The 18,666-nt window shown below is 35.3% G+C and overlaps 1 protein-coding gene across 1 annotated transcript in view; it reads right to left on the bottom strand.

Annotated features, from left to right (window-relative positions):
* The window catches only part of LOC110029444 (GRF1-interacting factor 2-like), a 36,154-nt gene extending 17,488 nt beyond the window's left edge, over positions 1-18,666 (bottom strand). Inside the window, exons 1-2 of the mRNA XM_020731749.1 lie at positions 18,303-18,666; positions 16,096-16,172 (exon numbers count right to left, since the gene is read on the bottom strand). Coding sequence (XP_020587408.1) covers positions 16,096-16,172; positions 18,303-18,371 — 146 coding nt within the window. The 5' untranslated portion in view covers positions 18,372-18,666. The remainder of the gene's footprint in view (positions 1-16,095; positions 16,173-18,302) is intronic.

Raw genomic sequence — 18,666 nt, 5'->3', positions numbered from 1 at the left:
TCCAAGCGAAACTCCTTTTATCGAGAGTATTCTCGGGGACCCCCCCAAGATGTAATTAACCAAGTGGGATACGTCCCCTTAGGAGTGCTCTTGACCCCAGAACAGGCACCTACACCTGAATCTCTGGTTATGAGTAGTTTACGTAGGTATTCTTTCGCGAATATCGGTTTAAGGTGCTTTCGCCCGATCTCGTTTAGACGGACACTCTTAACCTATCCTTGCGAGGTTTACCGCACGTAGGCTCTCCACGTTTTGTGTTTTCTCTTGTTTGTTGTTTTATCGTATGTCCCTTCTTATTCGTTTCCTCTCCTCTTCGAATCACATATATGATTCGGGATGGAGATTTATTCGAATGAAGGAAGTATACGACGATGATCGACAAGCTAGCGACTCATTCTAAAATAAAAGAGAGAAAAACAAACGAAAACAGAGTGCCCTATATTCCGACTCTACATTGCTTCTAGAAATAACATTTTACTTCTTACTTCACCATGACCTCAGTTTTAGTCAACACTTTATTCGAACTCAAAATCTGCTCAAATTCAACTCATCCCACATCCACACTTGCATGCACAACCAACCACGTGCGTGTGCGTGACCATGTGGTTACGCCCAGGAGTTCTTGTGTGTGGTTACGCCCGTTTCGTGAGTAGCCACGCCTGGAATTTCCCGAATGTCGTCACGCTCGACGTTGGTGTGGCTACACCCCCAAAGCCACCACATCCATCTATGGCTTTCGCCCTCAAATCCATTGGAGAATTGACGTGTCAGTTTGCAGACAACAAACCATGGAAGCACCAACCGCTAAAATGATATCGACTCTCAATCCACCGCCCTACTTGACGGTCATAGAGGCCTCTATCACTGCCTCTCTGACCTATAAATAGGCCCTCTCAACACCACCTTCGACACATTGACTTCGGCCTTCCACATAGAGAAGAGCACACAAGAGGAAGAAGAGTTTGAGTCGCCTCCTCCGACGAACCGCCGCAACCTGCCTCTTCTCTGATAAGCCTCCCCTCTTTTATATTGTCTAGTTCTTTTAAGTTAACTGAAGTTTGAGTTAACCCACGTCAATAGCCTTGAATTAGGCTTGAGTTTGGGTCTGGCCCAGGTCAACCCAAACACAGCCTAACCCTAATCCAAACCCTAATCCGACCTACCTAACCTGACCCGAACCTAACCCAGATCCAACCCAGGTTAATCAAGGTCCAACCAAGACCCAACCCAAGTCTAATCCAAGCCAACTTAGGTCTAACCCAGGCCTAACCCACGCCCAACCGGGGTCCAACCCAGGTCAACCCAGGTCCAACAAAGGTCTAATCCAAGACAACTGAGGTCCAATCCAAGTCCAACCCTGGTCCAATCTGGTTCCAACCCACTTCCAACCCAAGTCCAATCCAGATTCAGCCCAGGTCAACCCATGTCCAACCCATGTCCAACCCAAGTCCAACCTAGGTCCAATCCAAGTTCGATTTTGAGTTGACCTTAGCTAAGCCTCAGCTCACTCCAACCCAATTCTAATCCAGGTAAAAATGCATGTTATATTCTGCATATTTAGTTTTATATTTCTTGTTTCGCATATAGTTTAAAAAACAATAACAAAAATAAATAAAAGGTACATAAAATAAAGGGTGAACCTCTCACAAAATGATTTTCTCCACAAATATCTAAGAAAACACCTAAAATTCAAAAACATAAGCAAAATAAAAAAGTTAGAAAAACCTTGAATTTTTACCACGACCGACAAACTTAGGAGCTAAAATAAAACACAAATTAAATATAAGACCTCAAATGACATCTAAAACTGAACAAAAAGAATGAAAACTAAATCTCAGGGGTGTCAAAAATTGACACGACAAGCCAAAAAAACTTGAGCTCAACTCGAAAAATCAAGGTTAGGGATGACCCAAATATTTTTCCAGTCAGGTTAGGGTCAGAGAATTCGATCAGTTTTTTATTCGTGTTGAACTCAAAAACTCAAACATGACCCAAATAAGCACGAAAGTTTGGGTTGGGCTCGAGTTAGCAGGTCAAGCTAGGGTTCGGGTTGACTCTATTCGGGTATGGTCATTTTCATATCATACATGAATCCGACCCGCTGACCCGAATTGACACCCCTACCAAACCTAGGCAGATCCGATACAAACTCTAGAGTTTGTCAACTTAGACACCAGAACTAAGAATCATATGTCTACCCTAAGTTAGTCCAATTATAAAAACCTAGATTAGTCTATCGGTGTCATAGCCAGTGCTAAGGACTAGGACATATAAAACAAACAACATACTCCCTGAGACTAGAGGGAATGTCTTAGCATGATGTAACATATGGTTACTGACAAAGGCATTTCAAATTACCTTGAAATTAAGAAATCCTCCACAAATCATGATCATGACGCTTAAGGAGGATTTCTGGCTATGAAGTTGGTTATATTTGAAGGACATAAACATGCGCGAACCATGGGCAACCTGAATGGAGATGTTATTCCCAAAGTTTAGGTTAGTACACCCTTTAAGATTCCTCACAGAGTCTAGGATTTCACTTTTATTTAGATATTCATCTTAACCGATTATGAACCCTAGTTTAAGAGCTTCAATAATTTTGATCAATCAATCAAAATATTCCTACACTATCCCTTTAACCTTACGTGATCAATCAAAGCTCATTATCAGTCTTTTTAAACTCTTCGATCATCATCCTTTCATGGACGATTAAATCCCTCTGTCCGGGCCTTCTCTTGATACACAGTCATCAAATCGTAAATCCTGCCCTTTTGAGCTTAATCTTTCTAATTTGGATCCTTCACCTCCAAAAGTTTAATTTTGAAAGTCAATCTTCTAATCTAAATAACCTAAATCATTATATTAATCGAGAGTTTTATTCAGGAGTCACGGCTTTCGAGGTGTAATTAACTATGAAGGCTTGTCCTTGTAGGGAACCTGACTCTAGAATAAAATAAATTTTATCTTACACCTCTAGGGTAAGGGAAAAGGCCTACTTCCGTAGAGTTACGAAGGTCTTCATTATCTGGGTGATCAGGCCCATTTTTAATGTAATATATCCTTTCCTCGGGAATGTATATTATTCTTCAAATTTTGCATCCAATCATTTAGATACAAGTCTTCCGAAAAATTATATGGCTTAAGGTGACAAAAATACCCCACCAATGTCACCAGATTTTTCCATACATAGGAGTGGCAACATGTGGTGGACCTTCAGTCAGTGAGTTCCCCAGCCCAACTAGCATCAATATAGACTTCCACTTCTCTATTCCTATTTTTCTCAAAAAAGATTAATCCATAACCAGGATCCTTCTTGAGAAACCTCAAAATTTTGTACATCATCTCCAAATGCTCTTCACTTGAGTTATTCATGTGTTGACTCGTAATACTGACATAGTGTGCAATATATGGCCTCATATGTGACAGATAAATGAGTTTTCCTACCAATTTTTGATATCTTCTCTTATCCATTGAGACGCTTTCTTCTCCAATCTGACTTGTTGGGATCCATTGGAGTATTAGCAAGATTACATCTAATCATCCATGATTCTTTTAGATCAGCTCTATTATATAATGATGTCTTTTTTGGAACTTTCTACCTCCATACCTAGAAAATACCATATGGTTCTTAAGTCCTTGATTTCAAATTCCGTGACAAACACTCATTTAATATTGAGAACCTCTCTTTCATCACTATCCATCAGAATCATATCATTCACATATACCATCAGTGCAATAATTTTACATTTCCAAGTGTGTTTTACAGACTATGATCTACTTAACTTTGAGAATACCTAATAGATCTCATAGCTTTAACAAACACTTCAAACCAAGCTCTTAATGATTGCTTAAGCCCATAGATAGACTTCTTGAGTTTTGAATATTAGGTATTTATTGGAATCATTCTCAAGTACCGGTGGTATCACCGTATACACTTCTTCCAGATCCTCATTCAAGAAGGTGTTTTTTTTATGTTAGACATAAAACATGAAAATAACGTCAAACCACAACAACACAAAATACAATCCCACTCCAGGTAATCCTCTTCCTGGTAAGGTTCATATGCAGGTGCCTCTGGAAACTGAATTAGATAAACTTAGTCGCTTGATCCATAACAACTGTACCACTCTACTTGAGTCGTATGGAACAACTCAATATGCTCAAACATTCTCTATTGCTGAACGCCTGAATTTTGCATCCTTTTGTCCATCTGCTTCTGCCGCCGCATCAAGAGCCAGTGTATCCAACCACTCACAGATTTCAGTGACTTGAGCAAATTCCCTGGATCGAAGTTGAGAGGAACTGGGACTAGATTGGGACGAATCAGACTTATCGGTATCTAAGAATTTATCATGGACTGTCTTATTATAGCCATGAATAGATTTTCTAGAAATTGCCTTATGAGGGAACTGCTTCTCCCAAGTTTCGTACTTAACTCCGGCCCTCATATACAAATACAAAAATAAGTTCAGGATGCCATAATTCAATCGTAGAACTCACCTAGAGAGTATTACATATAGAAGCATAAATGAGTTGTCCCGTATTAATAGGTTTTGACATCTGGATGCAATAATTTAGAATAGTCTTTCTAGTCATCTTATTAAGATTTGTAGTAAAAAAATTTCGGCACAAAAAAAGTAGTCATGCTTTTGGAGCAGCATTAAGAACCATAGCAAAGAAACTAACCCTCCTCTCTTCCCTCATTTTCTACACTCCTCTCCCATCAGTAAGAAATTCAATTATTTCAGATAAAACATTCAAAGAAATAGAAGAAAAGAATAAAGAATAACAATCATCCATATCACGGAGGTCCATGATAGAGTTAATAGCTGAACGATTGCACTACACCTATTTTCCCCTTACAAAAACTTTACCCTCTTTTTGTTTCTTAAAATTAGCATAAAATTTTGTTACCAAAACAATAAAAGAAATCCTTACCTTGTAACAAATGTTTCCCAATCTCTCTTGATTATCATAGTTTTTATATCCCCCTGACTAGCAAATCCTCTTTCATGAATTAAACTCTTAGAAACTAGTAAATCCTAAAACCGGGTGGTGGCTTTTAGCATACAAATTTCTTCGAGTCAATTGCAGAAAAGAGTTTTGCTACCCTTAGTTTTAGAAGTCATTCAAATAGAGAATAGAGAAAACGACTATGAAATCAAAAAATGATGAGAGGTCTAATGAGGCTTTCCAGAAAAGTTAGATGGAAACAGGAGGTAAGCGAATTGAAAAGATTTCTCTCCTGCCTTAAGATTGAAGAAGATTGTTTGCTTATGTAAGGAACAAAGAAGAATTTAAATTTGTGATGAGAATGGATTACCCTTGCAAGCTATAAATAACAATGAAATGGTGGTAGATAATGTCTATGGAGGTGGTAGATAGAAAATTGGGTGTTAGGTAATGATCTGAGGGGTTACGTAGGAAGAAGAATGTGTGGTAAAGATTTGTTTCAGCAGACGCACCAATGCCTGCCATTCAGAAGCGACAACAATGAAAGCAGGGCGCTAGGGCGCCCCAAGCCTGGCGCATAAGCACCAGGTGCTCAAGTTTTAGGCAGTAACACTCGCATTGGAGCAGCACATACGCACCCAAAGCCTGACGCTTATGTGCCAGGTCCTCGAGTTCAAGGCATGGCAAGTGTGCATTTGGACTCTCCAATTGCCAATAAGGCCTGCCCAAAGCCTACCCAATGCACATAAAATTCACCACCCAAATCAAACATGATTCAAAACCTCCGATAAAATCACACACCAAAAACAAATTTATTTTTTCCTCAAACACAACTCATTGCTAAAAGCTGAAGCAACTAAAATCACATCTCACACAAGTAGAAATCTTCTGAGTAAACACAAACATTTCAAAGCAAATCACACACTAGGAACCAAATAACTATCCAATCAAATCGAGCTCAAACCAAAACAAAAAACCAAATTAATTAGAAGATAACTCCTAGGTTGCTTCCCAAGAAAGCACTTGGTTATTGTCTTCAGCCCGACAATGCCAGATTTTACAATTAGGCTAACCCAAAGTCATAGTCTCTCTAAGGCCAATTTTATCTCCTCCTAAATATAATTTGAGCCTCTAACCATTTACTTCAAACTTCATACTAGACTTTTTATCTTCAATATCAACAATACCGAAAGGGTAAACTTTAACTACAGAGAATGGACCGAACCACCTAAACTTAAGTTTTTTAGGAAATATTTTCAATCAGGAGTTAAATAATAATGTCTCTTGTCCAGACTAGAAATCTTTCTTAATAAGCTTCTGATCGTGTCATTTTTCTAAATTTTCTCTTTATAAATCTTGAAACTTTCATAGGCTTCATTTCTAATCTCTTCCAACTCATTTATTTGCAAGTCTTTTTTCTGTCGAATCTTTTAAGTTGCAATTAAATTTCTTTACAGCCCAAAAAATTGTGTTCAAATTCTACTGGTAAATTACATGTCTTTTCAAAAATAAGTCTATAAAATACATTCCTATGGGTGTTTTATATGCAGTCTTATAGACTCAAAGTGCGTCGTCTAATCTCAGAGCCCAATCATTCCTATTAGGATTAACAGTTCTCTCAAGAGTTCCATTAATTTACCTATTTGAAAACCCCGCTAAACCATTAGTCTGTGGGTGATAGACAGTGGATATCTTATGCTTGATTCCATGCTTTGCAACAAGAGTCAATCATTCTATTCCTAAAATGGCTCCACTCATCTCAAATAATCACCCTGGGTGTTCCAAATTTACAGGATATATTCTTCTTCAAAAATTTTGAAGCGCACTTAACCTCACAATTAGAGAGAGCAACAACCTTTATTCATTTAAAGACACAATCCTTTGCCACCAAAATATAAAGTTTTCCTAGCAAAAGCACAAAATGTCCAATGACATCCAATCCCCAAACATCAAATATTTTTACTTGCAAAGTGCAATTCAAGAGCATTTCATTTTTTTTGATATATTTTCTACTCTCTGACATCTATCAGATAATTTAATATAACTATTTACTCCCTAAAGAGAGTAGACCAATAAATTCTGATTGAAGAATCTATTGCAGCAGTTCAATAAACCCCAAAATGCTCTCCATATTCAAAATAATGACATCTTTTAATCATATCCTAGGTCTCTTCTAAAGGTAAGCATCTCCTAATGACATGTTTCTTACAATTTCTATATAAAGATGAGTCATCCCAATAATAACCAGGCATCAGAGAGGAATTTCTTCCTCTGATGGTATGACAGATCATTAAAATAGAATGTCATTAACGATAAAATTCACTATGTTTGTATACTATGTCACTTTCTCCTCATAAATTGCCAAAAACTGCTTGTCAAGGAAATTCTCCTTAATTTCATCATGAGAATTAGATGAATTCCCCTAATCAAGCCCAAATAAATGATCGGCTATCTGATTTTCTGTATTTTTCCAATTCACCACATAGATATCGAACTCTTGTAAAAAAGGATCCAACAGTTCAAACGAGACTTTGCATCCTTTTCAGTAATAAGATATTGAATCGCAACGTGATCAATATAAATAATTTACTTGGTATCGATCAGATTGGATCTGAATTTATCAAAAACATATACTATAATCAGAAACTCATTTTCTATGGTGTTATAATTCACTTTAGTCTCGTTCAAAGCCTTACTGGCATAGTATATTACCCGAAAGCTTTATCAATATGGTGCCTTAGAACCACTCCTACAGCATAATCAGTGGCGTTACACATAAGCTCAAAAACTTCTCCTAATCAGGTGCAACAATAATAGGCGTAGTAACTAATATTTCTTTTAAAGTGTTGAAAGTAGTGTGGATGTCCTAGTCAAAGTCAAAGGGGACATTTTTTCTAATAAATCACACAAGTGTTTGGTAATTTTAAAGAAGTCTTTGATGTATCGCCTATAAAACCCAATATAGCCTAAAAAACTCCTAAATCTCCACACATAAGTTGGGGGGGGGGGGGAATTTCAATCATCTGAATTTTTGTTGGGTCTACTTCCATACCCCTTTCCGAAATTTTATACCTCAACATAATTCCTTCAGCCACCATAAACCAACAATTTTCCCAATTCAAAGCCAGATTTGTTTCCTTACATCTCTACAAGATCCTAATCAGATTTTCTGAGCAAGTATCAAAAGAAGGGCCAAAAAAAAAAAATTCATCCATAAATGCCTCAATTCCCTTCACAATCAAAGCACATAAAATGGACATCATGAAGTGTTGAAATATGGCAAGCGCATTACACAATCAAAAAAACATCCTCCCAAATGCAAAAGTCACGAAAGCACTTGTGAAAGTAGTTTATCTTGATCTTCTAGAGCAATAGGAATTTGATTGTATCCCAAATATCCATATAGAAGTAGAAAAATTGGTGGCAAGCTAACCTACCCAGCATTTGATCTAAAAAGGAAAGAGGGAAGTGGTCTTTCATAATGACAGAGTTTAAGTTTCTATAGTCAATACAAATATGTCACCCGGCGACATGTCGGGTAGGTATCAACTAATTGTGTTCATTTTCTACAACAGTCCCTTCCGTCTTGGGTGCACAATGAATTGGACTGACCCAGACACTATCTGAAATAGAATAACTAATGTCTACATTAAGCCACTTAATCCTCTCCCACTTAACTACTTCTTTCATCAGTGAATTCAGTCTCTCTGAGGGTCGGCCTTGGGTTTGTGGTCCTCCATGAGAATTCTATGCATGCAAAGTGAAGTACAAATCCCTTTAATGTCAGCTAAAATCTAACCAAAGGCTCTCCTAAACGTCCTCAAAACTCTCATCAACTTATCTTCTTGCAGCTTAATGATTTATAAGGATATAATCACGTGTAATGTAGATGGCTAACCTAAAAAGGCATATTTTATGTGTTTAGGTGAAGTTTTCAATTCTAATCCAGTGGGGCTCCTCTATAATGGCACTAAGGCTTCGGAATAGCCAGGAGTATTAAGAAGCTCAAATTTATCCCCATAAACCCTAGGACTCGCCTCTAAGAGTAGAGACGATTCATTCTTAGAGTCTTTACTATCATCCACAATCAAACTCTACTCTACAGGATCAACTTCAAAAATCTCCTGAAATTGACTTCTAATGAGACCATCCACCAGATCTAGCCTAAAAAAAGAGTCATCTCTCGAATCAGAAAAGTATTTAATAGATTTCAATACATCAAGTCACCTCCTGATCGTTCACCCACATAGTCAACTCCCCCTTCTAAACATCTATCATAGCCCTATCTGTGATTAGAAAAGATCTGTCTAAAATGATTGGGCTCTTATTATCCTTCTTCATATCTAAAACAATAAAGTCCAATGTAAAGATAATTTTATCTACCTTCACTAAGATATCCTCTATAACACCACTAGGGTAAGTGATTGGACAGCAAACAAAAGGGTCACAGTGGTGGGTTGGACTTCTCCTAATCCTAGCCTCTTAAAAATTGACAATGACACCTACCTCGCATAGGGCCTTCCTGAAAAAATTCCTCCTACAGCACAGGGGTTACCAAGATTCTTAAAGTTCTAAGGAAGTTTTTTTTGAATAATTGCACTACACATTGCTCTTCCTCGACACCACTTTAGTGATCTCAGAAACAAATTTTGAATGTATGACATATACAGCCCAACTTGAGGGGGGTGTTAATATGCGTATAATTGTGGATGACATGGGCCAACCCACGATTTAGGAAATTATGGGTCTACTGCCACATTTGACGGTGAGAATTGTTTTCCCTTAATTATCCATTATTGTGCTTTTATTTATTTCTTATCATGATGATTTGAATTTACCTCCAATTGCATGAGAAATAGTCTGAGTTTTATATAATTGTTATTTGTTTGTATTAGTTAAATGAACAATTAGAGAGCTTTTCTCCAAAAAAGTTCCTCCTAAATTCCACAATTACCATAATTAATTGTCGGTTTCTTGAGCATATATTCATGCAAATCATGCATAAGCTATGCACATGATTATGCAAATTCACTAGATTTAGATTTAATAATAAGTTCAACAAAGTTGGTGTTTACGTTGACCTCATGACAACTTTCAATGGACTCATTCCCGCAGACTTGGAAAATGATATATTATATGCAAACTAGAATGTTGGTAGTGTTAGATTCTGCCAAGATGTGTGCTCTTTACTTGGACAACGTATTTTCTCATCCATACTTCTATTAACTCATTAGTTTGACTACCAGTTTGTGGAGATGGGCAGTAAAAAAATTTAATTAGTTCCCATTTTTTTTCTAGCTTTTCAACAATAATTCATGAATTCATGTCCTATTAAACGCAATCACTTTAAGCAGCCTGCGCAATCTAAACACTTCATTGAAATATAATTTTGCTATAAGGGACATGTCAATAATTAAAAAAAAAAACATAATGAAAAGAGCCATTTTTGGGAGATAAAAAAAGATTATAGGGAATAAGTAAACATAATCACATTTCATTAGTGTGTGATAATCCTAAAACAAAGTCCATGTCACGTCCTCTTAAAGTTTATAGGGAATAAGTAAGCACTTCACAAAACCCAATATTGTGTTTATTTCCTTGGGCTTCTTAACCAATTTTACATTATGATATGATACCCACAACATCTCATTTTTAAGTTAGTCACATCCATCTTCAATCATGACCATAATTTTATCTAAGTGACATCTAATAGATTTCATGCATTGGAAATCACCCTTCTTGAGGCCATAAGAATAGTGGGTCGGTGGCTACGAAAGTGCTAAACTCCTTCATAAAATGTATGAAAACTTTGAACATCATATATATTGATAGGCATTGGCCAAGCACTAATTGCCTTAACTTTGATTGGATCACCGTTAAAAGACACTTCAAAACACAAGAACTCAATGGCTATGCTAAGAAAACAACACTTTTTTAAATTTTGATATAAATCTTCATATTGTGATTTTTTAAATATTCTTCTAAGGTTTCTTAAATGATATTCCCTTATTTTGTTGTAAATTAAAGCATCAACAAACTAAGCAGTAAAAAAATTTTCATATAAAAAATTACAAAATATGATTCATAATCCTTATGCATTGTTTATCCAAAATGTATGATACTCTTCATATAAATTATCTTTTGTTATAAGTATAGCTTTTCACACATCTCTCAATCTCACTTTAGTGATAATCACTTCTTAAGTTAATTTTTGGAAAATTATAGCCTCAATCATCATGCAAAACATATCACTTGAATTCTATATGAAAATTTGACACTTGTTCGTGATCTTATTTATTGCCAATTATCCACATATATTATCTAGCTTATGTTTGTTATACATATATGAATAAAGTAGATACTACGAAGGACTTGCACTCTAAAATCCTTTCCTCAATAGCTCATTAACCCACCTTCTTTATTTTGCATGTACAATCTACTAGTTAGGAAATAATGATCTTAGGATCAAATCAATAATGAGTAAGGTAGCCCTAAGTGGAGGTAGTATAATAGATAGTTCATTAAGACGCAATTCCTCATATTCAAAGAAACGCTGGGTAACAACATAAAAGTTAATATGTTCTTAATGGCACTTTGATTTAATTCTACAACTGCCAAGGCGTAAAATAAATCCAAAACTTAACCTTCCTTCTCAAAGTCAATTGACTCAAAATGTGCTTATGTTCATTTAGTTTGCTTGATTCTTTTGATGTGCAAGAGTCTTCAAGCTTGGTAGGTTTTAAAATGGTCCACCTACCATTAATGCTGAATGAATAAATATCAAAATTCCGAAAGCAAGTCATGTCAAAATTGTACAACTAGGGTCATCATGAAACGACATGTGCAACGACCATTAGTAAGATGCACACCAAATCATGTTGGTGTATGTGACCAATGTGGGGGCTATATAGGTTAGGATTACAAAAATCATTGTTTTATCTACCTCAACTAGTTTGTAAGGTTGTGAACGTGCTTTAGCTTTTCGTTTCATGCATTTAAAGCTAGCTTGGCAATCATAATCAAGCAGCTCCCACTATCTAATATAATTTTATAGAATTTTTCATCATGTTCAAAGTAGATATAAAAAATTGAAGTTCTCTTCAATAAGGTTAAGTATAAGCGACAATAAAAACTCTCACGTAAAAAAATAAAAAAGTAATTTTTGATCGAAGCATCTTCAAAATCACTTAATTTCTCATCAAATTCATGCAAATCTTCCCCTTCATCACATTCATTGAGTTCTTCCTCAACAATAATGCGTAAACTTCTACTAGAACATTCACTTGCAGAGTGCCTTGCTTGGAGACGAGTAAAATAAGCTTTCATGTCAATTCTAACTTATAATGTGGTAGCTACCAACTTTCCCTTTTATTTTTCATCGTTAATAATGTTTACTATCCTTAATGTATTTGTTTGAGCTTGATTATTTTGACAAAAAATATGAATTTCCAATATATGAAGAGACATTTTGGAGTACAAGAAATCTGTCATTGTTCAAAATACAATAGTTGAAAAATCTCATAAGTGGATTAAAATAATGGGAAGCCATCATCTTCTTAGTTTGATTACAGTCCGAGATCCAAAAATATTGTTTTCAAATCCTTCCTAATTTTAGATTTTTTTTAGACCATAACAACAAATATTTGAGCTTATTCATAATCTCAATTGATCGTAATAAGATATAAGTAATTTTCTTTTAATAACATTTTAATGTTAGCCCATATTGTGTTAGGTTCTAACCTTGAGTACCCCCTTCGTCATTTCAAGTCCATTCAATAATCTTTTTACTTGTTCACTTGACATTAGCTGCCTATCAAAGAAGCTCTGAGAAGGCCTTAGAATATCCTGAATTAGAATCAATCTTCACTCTTATTCAACATATCCTTTCTCCCTCTCTCTTACTTTTTTTGTACTCCATGATTTTTGAGACCCTCATAGGAATCACAAATCCCATGTCTCCTCTTCGCTAATTCCCATAGAGCTATACTTCCAATTCACTCTCTAAATTGAGCTTAAGCCCTATTCTTTCTCAATTATTTGCTTCCTAAGCCCATTTAACTTCTCTTTCGAGCGAGTGAAACCCAGGTGAGCATAAGCTTTGAAGGGACAAATTCAAGATGAACATAATTTCATCTCAACCATAGCCGCCCATATTCATCCATTTTTTCCATCAAATTCTATTTTCATGCCTGAATTGGAATCAAAATAACAAATTCGGAAGATTTCATCTTCTATAAGCATCAAAATTCAGATACGAAAAAACTATGACTATATCATGGTGCTCCTTATCAATATGTGACAATAGGCAATCATATGATGCATCAACTGCTATCAATGAAATATGTGGTACGATGAATGGGAGGATTATTGACAGAATGCAATGCATGAAATAAATATCATGTAAAACTCCAGTCTCATGATTACAAATATAATCAAAGCTTTATTACATGCTTGTATTGCACTTATTATGAGTTATGTTTCAATGAGCCACAAATCATATTAAAAGCATGATTATCCGGTTCTCAATTTATCATTGATCTCGTAGTCTACTTATCTCCAAGCACCATTGTTAATGCATATGAACATGCACAATATTCCTATGGATATCTAGTGTCGTGTGATGTTTATTCATATGGTTGTTCCAAAGTATCCATTCAAACCAACTCATCATGATGAAAAATCAAATCACATACCAATTTTTCAAACTCCAAAGATTCAAAAGTCAATGACAATTCTAGAAGACTACTCACCTTTTATAATGATAACTACAATAATCAATCAGGCCGTTGCGAACTTGAACTTGGAGTCATCCCTTAGACATTTATTGAACTTAAAGATCGAACAATGTTGACCCTATTCCTTAGTCATAAGGTTGAGATCTATATGTCACAAATATGATCCAAAAATACCTAAAATGAAAAAAATATATCCAAATATACAGTAGAATATAAAGTTCGAAAAAATACAACCTTCTTTGTCAGAAAGAACACAAATTAAACTCCTACTGTCAGCAGAACTGCATGATACACGGCAATGACCAAATCTCAAACTTCTAGATCTTATTTCCAAAGTTCAAACTACAAATGTTTATGATTCAAGTGATATTCACAAATCAATGCAACCTCCACCAATTCCACTGAAATCAGGGTTACAACAAGAAACTTAAGGAAAAGGGTTCTAGTATATCTAAGCTAAGTTGGTGCAAGGCATGCATCAAGGTTAATCAAAACTTTTTAAGTTTATTCTAGTATTTTATGATTCCTAATATTTTTATTATAAATATCTTCTCTTTTCAATAATAAGATGATAGGATTTCAAAAAATATTCGGATTTAAATTCTTTTTTTTTAATATACTCCTATTTCCACATAAGAAGGATTTCAAAGTTTATGTTTAAATTATCAATCATTAATGATGTTTGAGTCAAAATACCCTATTATTCATCTTAAACCTCAGATTATCTCTTCTCACTCCCTCATGGTGTCTCCCTCTCCAACCAAACTCCATGATTCCTAAGATCCGGATGGAAATCATACACACGCACACAATAAAAAAAATCAGAGAGCAAAAGTAATAAATCCACTTGTTAACAACATAAGAAAAATAATATGTGTTAATGATATCTCAAAAATAAAAAAAAAAGGGTAACCAATAAGTAATTACATGGGCGGCATCATCCTTTTGCCTTTCAAAGGGAAAAGGAAAAACAATTCAAAAATTCCATAGACATGTCTACACAATGCATATACATAACAAGTCCTATCAGCTTCAACATGTAGTACAAAGGTTTTCTAAACGCTTTCTAAATCAAATTTTTGTACACATTTTCCAGCATATGTTAGTGCCATTTCAAAAGCCAATAAATATCAGACAATTCAAATTAACTTTTGTACAGTTTTTACTGAGAGGGACTGAGGAAATAATCTCAATACTCAATTTGTGTCCCCAATAAAAAAGAGAAACCTTCCTCCGCCATGTATAACCCCCATATAAAACTTAACTTTTGCACAGTTGCACCAAAGTCACTTCTTCGCGACACCTTGCCCAGCCTCTAACCATGATTAGGTTAATCAAACTAAAAAAACAACGCATATTTGGCTTTCCATCGAACTATCCCAACAAAAATGTATATAAATCCAAAGGCCAAACTCTTTATCTTCTAAACAAAAAAAAAAATCTTCCCTCTCCGCATTAAACTCCATCAGCTCTGCCAATGACTGCCTGCAGCTGGAACAACAATATGTGGTGCTTGTTTGCAGCTAGATCTCCCCAACACAGGACTTAAATTGCTCACCTCTCAATATTTATGTACAGAACACCATCATGCAGCCATCCAGCTCCCATAGTATTGGTTAGTGGTATAATTTATAAGAATTTCAGGTCTAAATTCAGAGATGGAAGAGTATTTCTATTATTCTCAATGGTGTCTAAGAGATTGGTACTTCTAAAAGAGGTAAATGCTTAGAAAGTTGGAAATGCAGTAGTTCAGAATTTGGTGTATAAGGATTAATTCTAGAAATTTTTAGGAGTTCTAACGTTATGATTTAGAGTGCAGCATATGTGAAAAATTCAAATTTTGGTATTTAAGGAGTAATTCCGTAACTTTTGAGTGTCATAAAAGCTAATGAAGCTTTATAAATATGGTTTGAAAAACTCCTTCACCATAGTCTTCCGTTCTGACCAAGGAAATAAATTATCTTATTCAGAAAACTTCTAAGGAATTGGTATATTACCCGTTCAAAGACAATACTAACCAAATTAAGTTGTTCTATTGAATCAAAGACATCATAAGAACAAAAAATAATATGCAGTTTCAGTATTTCAAAATAACAAGGACTTTGTTCCAAGTACACACGTTTAAAGATAAATAAATCATTATTGATTCTTTGATAGAAAGACTAGTTAGAACAATCAATGAAAATTAGCTAGTTACCCTCACTTAGTAAGTAAATTATACCCTGTGCTGTGAATGTGAAAAACAACTGATGCTACGCATTCAGTGGCGCAAAACTTTATAAATGAAACAATAAACAGAAAATCAAATTAATTATATATAAATTTAATAAAAACTTTGCATAAAATTGTAAAAAAATACAAAGGCCATGAAAAATCTGAATATGTTACTTTGTCAGTTACTTACTGAGCACATTCAGCAAGTTTGCCCAAATTCTGATTATCCAAAATTGCCAAAATCAGCTGCTTGTTTTCATCCAAATACTACACAAAACAAATTAGTGGGCAATTTAAAAAAAAAATCCTATAAGAGCACAGAAGAAACTTAGGGATCAATTTAGTGCTGAAAAAATTAGAATAGTATAGCAGTAATGCATACTTGCACTTTCATATAAAAGCATAGATATATACCGGCATATAAAATATTTGAATATGCATAAATGCAACCATTAGTTCATGCCCAAGAGCCCATGCAAGAAAATAAGAACAATAATAAAATAAAAAATACTGAGAAACTTACAAGTGCGTCACACGCATACTAGAAAATGAATCAGAAAATGTCAAAGAAGGAGAAGACGAGCATTCACAGCTAAGCAAGTACACTTACAAAGGAGACAATGAATTTAGCAGCACAAACGTGAAAAAATGGGAGAAACTGCCGAAGAAACTAAAAAAGATGTATCCCACCAAAAATCCACCCCCTACACTAGATACAATAAACCTTTTGCTTTAAAGAATGTTGGATTTATTAATAATTAGTTCCCTTCTCTAATTCTTAACGCCCAAAGTTATGACTAACAAGCGAATGACATACAACTAGTTTTTTTTTCAATTTTAAATGCATGAAAGATAATTTTGAAAGAGTTATGATCATATTACATACGAAGATATTTTTTTATAGGTTTAGAGCGAGTTATCAATTCATCCACTCTTTCAAATACCATAAATAATCCTTCTGCTACTAACATTTTTTTGTATATTGTCGAGTTATCAGTTGAACATGCAACAAAATTGAATTTAAAGCAATCACATTGAACTTTTACTTCTATGCCCTTTCATAAATATGCTCTAACATTATTGCTGTTAGAAGATCTAGCTATCTTCCCCAAAACACCAAAATTCTTTAGTGTCATAATATCATCAAAATGCAAGCATGAAAAGATGTATTAGTATTGAAATAAAAAAAAAAGATAATAATACTGGTATTTTGATGTGATGTTAGATATTTGAGGTTCATATAAATAAATATTAAAAATTTGGTGTGAGATATGTAAATACATAAGAATTATGTGGTATGTATGTAAATCTCCCTTCTTTTTATCATCCTTATTAAAGCCGTGAAATAGTCTGCCATCTAGTACCAGCATATTTGTCCAACATAACTCATTTACAACCAGTATGATTTGGTAAATCTTGTAAAATCAGATTTAGGAAATAATGAAGCATTAAATACAGAAGACTATTTGGCATGTAGATAATAAATTTGGTTAAAATGTATAATACCCTTTGGCAGTGATGTTTTAAGATCTAGGATTCAAGTAAAAGAGAAGAAATTGCGTAAATCTCTTAAATACTGCTTCCTGAGTTTACTGAGTCCGGGGTTTAGCCTAAATGGAAGGAGAATATAATTTATGAAAAATAATAAGATTTTTATGGATAAAAAAAACTGTTTATCAATTTTTTAGCATATGTCCTGGCTAAATCTAGCATCTAAGTAGCCTAAATAGAGTGCCTTTGATATAAAATTTTATATGTTAGGTAATTTTTGGCTTGGTGTATAATTTCTCTGCATTGAAATAGTTTTCCTGCTGTGGACCATTTGGTATGTGAAATATTGAAACCAAGGATTAGCCCAGCAAGAGCCCTAGTCTCTTTGATTTACTTACATATTTGATGTCAAGTTATTATTAATAAATGTCAGCTAGTTTTTTAGTGACATATTTCAATAATAATAAATAACCCCTTAAGCTGAGTTATTTTTACCCTCCAGCGGTAAGAATTTAGAACTTACAAGAGTTCAAAGCCAACACTGTTATCGAGAAAAAACGAGCGGTAAGAAATTAACTAGTCCTGTAAAAAGCAAAACTCCTATCCCTTCCTTCGCACATGATCCTACAGTAATCAGAATCAGGATGCAATTAATGAGCATCGCCAGCGGAGAAAGCTGAGCAACGCAACCCGCGCACATCTTCCACCAATGACAAAACAAGCATGGCCAGCCCCACCTCCACATCCGTCCTATTCCCCACCAATCCAAAAAATAATCTTATCTTCCACAAAGAAACGAACTTCGATCAAAATCAGACCTTTACCAGAGATCACAAGTCCCATATAACAGGTTCGGAGCTAGGGATTCAGGTATTACGGAAGAAGAGGAGAATACAGGAAGCAAACCTTCTGAATCTGCTCTGTGGTAATGTTGCCCGGAGAGATTTGGGACATCGGATGCGAGGGCTGCTGCATTCCTGTGCTGGCTTGTCGTATTTTCTACACGGAAAGACTTCGCCTTTTTGAGTCCTGGACTCTGAAATTCGGCTTTGGTGGTGGGTTAAGCGAATAAAGGGGATCTTTGAGGGGGAAAAGTGGGTAATCGACAAGAATGGCGGCGGGCGAGTGAGGAAAAGAGGAAAGTAGGAATTTTTGGGAATATGGGAGTGGTGTGGACAACGGGAAAAGAGAGATAGGTGTGGGGGCTGCTTGTCTGGGCAGGGTGGACGACGGGAAGAGGGCGGCCTGACCCTGAGTATGCTCTAGGCAG

Source organism: Phalaenopsis equestris, unplaced genomic scaffold (genome assembly GCF_001263595.1).
Source record: "Phalaenopsis equestris unplaced genomic scaffold, ASM126359v1 Scaffold000572, whole genome shotgun sequence".
In the NCBI taxonomy this organism is placed as follows: domain Eukaryota; kingdom Viridiplantae; phylum Streptophyta; class Magnoliopsida; order Asparagales; family Orchidaceae; genus Phalaenopsis; species Phalaenopsis equestris.
This window is presented reverse-complemented; position numbering and strand designations above follow the sequence as displayed.